The sequence below is a fragment of the Zeus faber genome (assembly GCF_960531495.2).
Source record: "Zeus faber genome assembly, chromosome: 16".
Lineage (NCBI taxonomy): Eukaryota > Metazoa > Chordata > Actinopteri > Zeiformes > Zeidae > Zeus > Zeus faber.
The window spans coordinates 15,694,106-15,704,105 of NC_137202.1; the positions used below are offsets into that span (position 1 = coordinate 15,694,106).

Consider the following 10,000-nt stretch of genomic DNA (forward strand, 5'->3'; position numbering starts at 1 on the left):
TGAGGATTTAAGAATGAATAAAGAGTTGCATTGCAGGTTGAGAAGTTGAACGCCACTCGCAGACTAACTCTGTCCTAGATGCAATAGCACAAATACTCGGTGTTGTATGCCCAGCATGCTGACAGCACAGTTTACAAATATTTTTTTTTCAAGTAGGAAATTGTGCATTTATGCACATAAATATAATTTGTACATACTGTATAATGTAGGTATATATTTATATATATATATATATATTCATTATATTTATATATATTTATACAGATATAAGTACATATATAAAAATATAAATAATAATTTCACAATATAAACATAAAATAATAACCTGAATTCCCCACTTGGGATCCCATCTTCGGGTGTAATTTGTTTTGTTTGCCTTTTGAAATGTACTTATATTGTTGTCTTTTGCTCTGTTTTCAATTTCTTTAATCCCTCAGTGTTAGTTGTATGTGTGTATCTATTCTGTGTTGCATATTGTGAACAGGTCTCATTTGAGATCAAAAGAGATCCCGATCTCAATGGGATTCGTACCTGTATAAATGAAGGATAAATAAAATAAAAACGCATTCACATCCAACCAATCCAATCCCCCCCATATTGACGAGCGTCCTTCCACACACTGATCTGGATTTGAGGATTTGGTGACGGTCATTCCGATGTGCAGTCAAGTTTGCAGTAAAGCAAGTCAAGCATCAACTCTGACAGTATTTCTGCCCCTTCTGCCTGGAACTTCAATCACACATTCAATAACTCTTCCATCATTTTTAGACAAAGGAAATCGAAAGTCTATGGTGCTAGGAATCTCAAAAACAGAATATGTCAACTAATTAATACTTTATTTAATTGGTCTTAAAACAGCATTCATAAGAAAAGAAAAATTGATTCCGGGACCAAATTAACTTGCGGCGACTTCCAACAGGATGGAGCATGCTCAGTTTCAGTCTGGCAGGCGTCCGTCCAACATGGCGATTTGGTGGGAAGCACCAGCCACAGTTTGTCCAATAACATTTTCCAACAGAGAATATTGGCAAAACATTGTTAAACAAACAGCGGAGGTAGTGTGTGGTTCATGAAACATAATATTTTGGCCACAAATTGACATAATCTGCAAAATTCCACATTTAGCTTGAAAACAATTCTTGGCGCAGTAAATAACTAGAGCATTGCAGTTAGAATGTCTTGTAGGCGCCCGGGAATCTCCGTTCACATTAATGAGGGCGATATTTTCCCACCAAACGACCAGTTGAAGACCAAACTCAAGCCTTAGTCATCGAAGACCAGAGGAAAATGATACCACCATGGAATATGTTCCATTAAAACCATCATTTGGAAGAACATTGTAAAAAGAGTAACGAGCTACATTCATTTTACATTTATACAAAAAGTAGTCTTTGCCCCTCACAATTATACAAATTTTCGATTTTCTTATTTTTCCATCAAATAAATAAATAACTTAATATATAAATAAATAATCATCTCATTGGAATGATAACAATATCACCAACAGAAACTTTCACATCAAAACAAGCAAATCATGCAGTTTGTGACGGACTCCGATCTCCAATGATCTGAAAATAATATTTTACTAATGGCTTGTTGAATACATGAATAGAGATTTTGATGGATTTTTTTAGGCAGAGGTTTTTCGAGATAAAACACATTAGTTTGGTTAAAACAGATGTTAACTTGGGTTTGTTGACATTCAGGTTGTCCCCTCATGGTATTTTAAGCATCAGCTTGTATTTGTCAAAATGAACCAGAGAAGTAGAAGTAGGAAAAATTCCGGGTTCAGAAAGTTAAAATCCTGCCGTGTTTTCTCTCCAGCCATGCGCTGATCAGCTGCTTTCGCTCCCTAATTGGACCGCTGGCTTCTGCTCTCAGCAAATCCACCTGATTGGCTCAAAATCCCGGGGTGGAATTTTAGTTTTCGGAACCCGCATCTTCCACCAGTGCGTAGGAATGCATACGGTGTCAATGTATTGCGGTTATGGCTCCTTGTACTGCAATAGGTCAGGTTTAATGCCCAAAAACACTGGAAAAATCGGATTCACAAGTCCATCCATTCATCTGGTCATTCAAGGTTAATCAGACAAATGTGTTTTGAATTGGCTCAGTACAGTATGTCTGAGGCTTTGTATACCCAGTATAGGGCTGAAACCAGTCAAATAAAAAGTACTGAAAGAGAATAGATAGATAGATAGATAGATAGATAGACAGACAGACAGACAGACAGACAGACAGACGGACAGATAGATAGATAGATAGATAGATAGATAGATAGATAGATAGATAGATAGATAGATAGATAGATAGATAGATAGATAGATGGATGGATCATGCAGTAAAACCAGTTTTCTCGGGGTGTCGGCTGTGTGTCCAAATCAAAATCCTACTTCAAAATCCAAACCTGATGCTAAGATAAAGATGCAACAGCTACAACAAAACACTGCAGTATAGCTAAAAAGTTCATGCTGGGGCGGAATTTTGAGGAAAAACAAATGAATAACCCATTCACATCCCAATTACAAGAGGCTCAAATAACAGTCTGCGATGCTGACATTATGCCCAAACTAACTTCCCTTTGTTCCCGCTTGCTCTCATGAAGCCGTTTTCCTTCTTTAACCTCGCCGCAGCTCTTTCCTCCATCTCTCTCTCCCTCTCCCTATACCCCCTCTCTGTACCCCTCTCTCTCCCCCTCTATACCTCCCCCCCCTCTCTCTCTTTCTCTCTCTCTACCCCCTCTCGGCACCCCTCTCCCTCTCTCACCCTCTCTATACCCCCCTCACTCTCTCTCCCTACCCCCTCTCTTTCCCTGCCTCGATACCCCTTCTCTGTACCCCTCTCCCCCTCTCTGTACTCCCCCCCCCCCCCTCTCTCTCTCGCCCTTCGTCTCCCACGCCTTCCTCCGTTCCACTGGGGCTGAGGCTCCTTTAAAGATGTGCACTCCCACTGCTGATATCTTGACTTTGATGCTGCATCATTTTTCCAAAAATATTTTTCTCAATACTTGAAATGCAGAGTTAAAGGTCCATGTACTCCTTTGAAAGAGAAACTTCTCTAAAAAGAAATGTGTGTGTGTGTGTGTGTGTGTGTGTGTGTGTGTGTGTGTGTGTGTGTGTGTGTGGTGGGGGTCGTGATCGCCCCATTGTGTGGTGAATATGAGTCTTGCTGGTTTCCCCGCCTTGCCCCTTCACCCCTCCTGCCGCCTCCCTCCCTCCCTCCCTCTCCCCCTCTCTCCATCGTTCTCTCTCGTCTCTCTTGCCGTCGCCTTCAGTCCTCCTCGGACGGGACCTCGTGGGGGGCTGACAGGCGGGACTTGCTGTGACCCCTGACCCACAGCTTCCTGTCCTGCAGGAAGTCCTCGATCTCCCCCGGCAACATCTGGAACTTCTCCTGAAACTCGGCCTCCACGGCCGCCTGGAGCTGGAGGGGAGGAGAGGAAGGAGACACAAAAATATATATATATACAGTATATATATATATACATACAGAGAGAGAGAGAGAGATGCAGAGACAGAAATATATATATATATTTATACATAGAGAGAGAGAGAGATGTAGAGGGGGATGGAGATCATGGGAATTGTAACACGATTGTACCATTACCATTGGAAATGAATTGTGATAGTACCGTTATCGTGACAGTATTGTATCTTGATAGTGTCAGTGTGGTGGGGAATCTATAGTGATTGTACTGTATCGTGATAGTGTCAGTATGGTGGGAAATGTATCGTGACAGTATGGTTGGAAATGTTTCGTGAGAGTATCGTGGGAAATGTATTGTAATAGTATCGTATCGTGATAGTGTCAGCATCGTGGGAAATGTATTGTGACAGTATGATGGGAAAGGTATTGTGATAGTATCATATCGTGATAGTGCCAGTATGGTGGAAATTGTAAGGTGATAGTGTCATTATCCTGGGAAATGTATTGTAATAGTATCGTATCCTGATTGTGTCAGCATCGTGGGAAATGTATTGTGACAGTATGATGGGAAAGGTATTGTGATAGTATCATATCGTGGTAGTGCCAGTATGGTGGAAATTGTAAGGTGATAGAGTCATTATCCTGGGAAATGTATTGTGATAGTGTCAGTATGGGGGGAAATGTATTGTGACAGTATGATGGGAAATGTATTGTGGTAGTATCGTATCGTGATCGTGTCAGTATAGTGGAAAATGTATGGTGATAGTATGGTGGGATATGTATTGTTGTAGTATCGTATTATGAGAAATGTATGGTGATAGTATGGTGGGAACTGTATTGTGATAGTAACGAATAGTGGAAAATATATGGTGATGGTGTCAGTGTCGTGGGAAATGTATGTGGATGCTATCGCTGCCGTGGGAAATGTATTGTGATAGTATCATATCACCGGGGAATGTACTGTTAGTGTAAAGTATAGGTATTGGTGGTTGACACTGGACACTGGGCTCAGTCGAGTGTGTTTTCTTTAACCTTTGGTTTCAGGTCCAGAATCTCCTGGAGCAGGTCGTTGTGCTGCTCCACCAGCTGCTCATGGCGCTTCGCCTGCGTCTCCTCCAGCTGAAGGCGGGCAGACAGGAGGATGGACGGGACAAGTCGCGAGGGACAGGGACAGACAGACAGACAGTTTTCTGAAGCATGTTGACAAAGTCCGCCACAGATCTTTCGCTCTTCCCAAGGCTCTACACGTCCCTCCTTGATCGCCTCCCAAATATATATATATTTTTAACATCTTACATAATTCATACAAGCATTCTTTAATGTAGAGGCAGAACTTTTCCCAACGTTCTCTCTCTGAACAGCTCCCTTGCTCACCCGTTTAATATTCTGAACCACTTCATTGACGTAAGACTTGTTGATCTCAATCTTCTCCCTGGGAACAGACGGAACAACAGCAGATGACAGAAGGTTTGGGATGGATATTATACTTTGTCCACAAATGTAAGGTGTCCCGTTGGCCCCCCAGATAAAAACAGGAACAGGTGAGTTGGTTTAATAGTGCTGTGAGTAAGTGCGTCTTACTCTTCGGCGAGGTGTTTCTCTTTAGTCTTGGCCTGGTTGATTTTTTCGGTTCTCCTCCGGTCCATCAGCCTCTTCAGCTCTTTCTTCTCCCTGAGGAAAACAAGGAAATAATATTTGAACAGCGCAACAAAAAAAAAAAAAGAAGCTCATCAATTGAGAACGGTTCCAAGCTTGATTGATTGGGTACATTGTTTTTTTTGACATTGTAGGGGGATAGCGCTGTTCAAATAATGACACAACCGTAAGCTGCACCTTCCTCTAAAACGGGGCCTGAGCAAGTAGAGCGGAGCACAGACAATCATTGCTGATATGAGTAATTTATGGGACTCTTTAAGACGCCAAATTTAGGATTTGTCTTATCGACGTGGAGCACCTGGATAACTCTGCAACAGACACACAACAACCTTTTAGGGCTGCCAATCACACCTACTGTAAAAAGGCAGACTTATAATGTGCTGTTGTTGGGAAGATCTCATATATATATATTAAAATGTTAAATTATACCATATTTTTAAGACCGAATACAAATCAAGAACACGTGGACAGCAACAGTCATATCCATATTTAGCAATCTTGACCGTAGCTACTTTTTCTTATATTCTTATATATATATATATATATATATATATATATATATATATATATATATATATATATATATATAGTTCTGGATAACAAAACTCAGAGCTTCAGGGCACAATGACTGTTCATTCCCAGGAGATTCCCTACTCCCCAGTCTGTTCAATGTGTTCAATGAGTCATAATCATATATGCTCCCCAGTGTGTTCAGCGTCTCACTTGTCACAGACGTCCTTGAGTTTCTTCATCTGGCCGTTGTGACTCTCCTCTGCCATGCTGGCCAGTCGCGTCGTCAACTAAGAAAACAAGGAACAACTGGTATAGAATACGTTTATACATACACTTGTTTTGAATGTTGGATGTGAGGGATTATCATCATATGCGTTATTATCCATTATACATTGACACGAGATATTGATTTTAAATCATTTATATAATTACAGTTATACCTAGTTTCAGAGGGTGCAACAACCACAGCCCACAACAATGTAGCTTCTGTTATTAACGCAAAATTAGACAATGACAGTACAATGGCATGAATTGTGCCGTTGGGCATTTTAATATTGACGTCTGCATTCATCTCTTAAAGACTTGCATTGTATTTTCCATGCACCGTCACAAGATGGTGCCAACAGATAGTGTAGGTAGTAGGTAATAGTCCTTAAAAACAGATTGCTGGTTGCTGCTATCGACCAAACAAATCGCCTATTCCACAGAGCCGTGTAATAAAGTAACACAATGTTTCTATAGATCATGGCATACCGGCTCGGAACACACCTGACTTACATCCAGGGCTGTTTAAAAATGCCCAAAGCCGCCAAGATTCCCTTGATGCGACCTTTGCATTGCATCTACGTTTGTTGCTGCGATAATAAGAAGTATTGCTTATAACGCAGAGGGAGGGAACTCACTGTTTTAATGTGTTCTCTCTGCAGATATTTCTGACTGTAATACTGTTCCTGTCTTAAAGCCAGGAGCTGCTGGTGCTGCTCCTCTCTAAGCTGCTGGAGGCGCTCCTCCCTCTCACTTTCTGCAGAAACAACCCTGTGAGCAACACAGACACACCCAAGAGCACATCACAGCAAATCAAACAGGTCTCGTGGTGAAGAGTTATGAATATTTAATTAATCAAACTGTATTTAATTTGAATTTTTACCTATCCCAATTACTGGGATAGGTAAAAAAAAAAATAGGTTATAGAACACCATTTGAAATGAACCATGGAGCTATAGGAGTATAAAAGATGGATACATGACGCCCATTCCTCCTAAGTGCGTTGGGCTGGTACCTGCTCTTGCTGTGCTGTCGGGCGTTTTTCTTGTACTTGCTGTTGAGCTCTCGAAGGAGCTCGGAGGTTTTCTTCTGGTGCCTCCTCACCAGCTCCTTCAGCTCCTTGAACTGCCGCCGCTGCTCCTTCTGGTGGACCTTGGACTGCTGCAGGTTCTCCAGAGCACACACTGGAACCTCTAAGTTACAGGATATGAAATGAGGGACAGGCGCTCATACAGTTATATCATACAGTGAGTATAATTCTATATTCTATTCTTCAGGTTTATACTGCTTAAAAAAAATTCGGGTTAATTTTCCATTATCTTCAGGTAAAATTCAAAGTTCTTTACATAGAGACGTACAATACATTATATTAAATAAAGAAGAATAAAAGCATGGAAATAAATAGCTAAAAACAACAGAGATAAGTATGTACACTTTATGCATCTGCACAATGTTTACTATAAATAATATACATTTTATATATTTTACGATACTATATTGTATTTTTCATCCCTTAGAGATTTTATTTCATTGTATAGTGGTTAATAGATATCATATTCAAAAATATTGTATTTGAGTTTTACACTAGAAGGGTGATATTCTGTGAGATGTATTTTAAAGGGGAGCCATTATGCTCCTTTTTACGCAAGTAAATACAGTATAGGTCTCTGAGGTCCCCAAAACATGTTTTTGAAGTTGTTGCTGAAAATACCACTGGGATTGTGCATTCTAGCCATTCTAACATGCCTCGATACCCTACCCTCCCTTTTTGTGGGAGGAGCCCACAAAAAAAACAGCCAATGGTGTCTGAGCATGACTTCCGGGTTCCGTTGTATTTACTCCGTAACGTTCACTGATTTCACCTCATCACTCCACCAAAATGTGTTTTCTGAACAAATTTTAAGTTGAGAAATAAACAATGTAGCTGCTTTTTGTTTCATGTGAACTTCATAAAATAAAATAAAATAAAATAAAATGAAATAAATAAATACACCTACAATGAAAACAAACTTTTTATACTGGTTTTGTTTGGAAAAACGCACAGCGGATCGCGCGGTGCAGCCTACAGCCCATCTACTTCATACTTTTTTGTTGTTTGTTTTTTGCTTCCAACCTGTCAGAACGCTGAGCACCAGGTCTTCACTCTTGGCCGCTGGTTTGGTTGCCTCTGCAAAAAAAAAAAAAAAAAAAAATGGATGGATGAATGGATGGAAAATCAATGTTAACAAACAGTACAGAACACCCTTAAGAAGAAGAGACCTGAGGTGCGGTCTAGCGTTACCGGAGGTAGCTGCCTGCTGATTGGCCGCGGCTGCTTTTGGCGTCGTGGCTACAGGTGCGTGGCCTGCGGGTCCGGAGGCGAGACTTAGACCGTTCTCCGTCGGAGCCGGCTTGAGGTCGTTCTTGCGCTCTGCAGAGCTCTCGGCCTCGTCCTGAACAGCCGAGAGAACAGTTGTAAATTACCAATGATAATTCCACGCCTCTGTGATGTAGGGATACAAAATTGGTGTGCCAGGTATACCTGGCACGCTGGTGCCAGGTATACCTGCTATACATATATTTAGAAAATCATTATACTCAATATTCTGTCAATATATTCTTTCATTTAGTAAGTCGCCGTGTAATAAGTGTGCCATGACATTGTTCCGCCGGCCCATTATTCCGAAACCCCAATAGTCCGAATAATGTCCCACTGGACATGGAAGACACCCTAAAAATAACCCTAACCATCTCTAACCTTATCCCAAAATGTAACCATCTCTAACCTCCATTCTGAAGCCTGTCTTTGAATAGGCTAAACAATAACAACAATAACAACTGCAGCAGCAGCAGCAGCAGCAGCAGCGATGGGGACAAAAGTATTGGAGACGGTAAAAACCTCGGTCTGTGCGTCCTCTTCTCCGTCCTCCAGCGTCAGCGCCGCCAGCTGCTTGGACCTCTGCTCCAAAAGGTTGACGTATCGAATCGGGTTGGACAGAGCCTCGATCACATCTGAAGAGGAAAAATACTTTGGGTAAATATGCGGACGCTAACAGATACAGTAGAATACCAGTCAATCGGCTAATTCATTTTGATTATGTAGACAGATACATTCAAAATAGAATGTAAATGTAAAGTATGTATTATGTATGTAAACTGGGTTATATACAGATTGGTTATAACAACATAAATACACCGTTCAGCCACAACATTAAAACCACTGACAGGCGAAATGAATAACATTGATCATCTGGTTCCAGTGGCACCTGTCAAGGGGTGGGGTATATCAGGCAGCAAGTGAACAGTCGGGTCTTGAAGTTGGTGTGATGGAAGGAGGAAAAATGGGCAAGCGTAAGGATCTGAGCGACTTTGACAAGGACCAAATTGTGATGGCTAGAGGACTGGGTCAGAGCATCTCCAAAACAGCAGGTCTTGTGGGGTGTTCCCAGTATGCAGTGGTTAGTACCTACCAACAGTGGTCCAAGGAAGGACAACCGGTAAACTGTTGACAGGGTCATGGGCGCCCAAGGCTCATTGGGTGCCGTGGGGAGAGAAGCCTAGCCAGTCTGGCCCGATCCAGAAGAGATACTGTCGCACAAATTGCTCAAAAAGTTCATTCTGGCTCTGATAGAAAAGGTGTCAGAACACACAGTGCACTGCAGCTTGTTGTGTTGCCACTGACCAGTCAAAGTGCTAAAGCTGACCCCTGTCTACCACCGAAAGAGCCTACAATGGGCTAATGAGCGTCATAACTGGACCATGGAGCAATGGAAGAAGGTGGCCTGTTCTGATGAATCACGTTTTCTTCGACATCATGTGGATGGGCGGGGTTAGTGTCCGATCCGATGGAGCATCTGTGTGATGTTCTGGAACAACAAGCCCGATGCATGGGGTCTCCACCTCGCAACTTCCAGGACTTAAAGGATCTGCTGCTCTTGGTGCAGATACCACAGGACACCTTCAGAGGTCTTGTGGAGTCCATGCCTCGATGGGTCAGAGCTGTTTTGGCGGCACGAGGGGGAGCTACACAATATTAGTGCTTATTAGTGGTGGTTGTAATGTTGTGGCTTATCAGTGTATATAGGATATAGCAAATATATAACAATATAAGATAAGATAATTGTAGAATAATTTAAATATAAAATAATAACCTGAATTTCTT

At 41.6% G+C, this 10,000-nt stretch overlaps 1 protein-coding gene across 1 annotated transcript in view; it reads right to left on the reverse strand.

Annotated features, from left to right (window-relative positions):
• Positions 1-3,270: 3,270 nt before the first annotated feature.
• The window catches only part of LOC307242302 (1-phosphatidylinositol 4,5-bisphosphate phosphodiesterase beta-1-like), a gene marked incomplete at both ends in the record, with an annotated part of 26,678 nt that continues 19,948 nt past the window's right edge, over positions 3,271-10,000 (reverse strand). Inside the window, 10 exons of the mRNA XM_080016712.1 lie at positions 3,271-3,423; positions 4,459-4,545; positions 4,801-4,858; positions 5,008-5,097; positions 5,806-5,882; positions 6,498-6,630; positions 6,875-7,052; positions 7,973-8,026; positions 8,141-8,291; positions 8,738-8,850. Coding sequence (XP_079872838.1) covers positions 3,271-3,423; positions 4,459-4,545; positions 4,801-4,858; positions 5,008-5,097; positions 5,806-5,882; positions 6,498-6,630; positions 6,875-7,052; positions 7,973-8,026; positions 8,141-8,291; positions 8,738-8,850 — 1,094 coding nt within the window. The remainder of the gene's footprint in view (positions 3,424-4,458; positions 4,546-4,800; positions 4,859-5,007; positions 5,098-5,805; positions 5,883-6,497; positions 6,631-6,874; positions 7,053-7,972; positions 8,027-8,140; positions 8,292-8,737; positions 8,851-10,000) is intronic.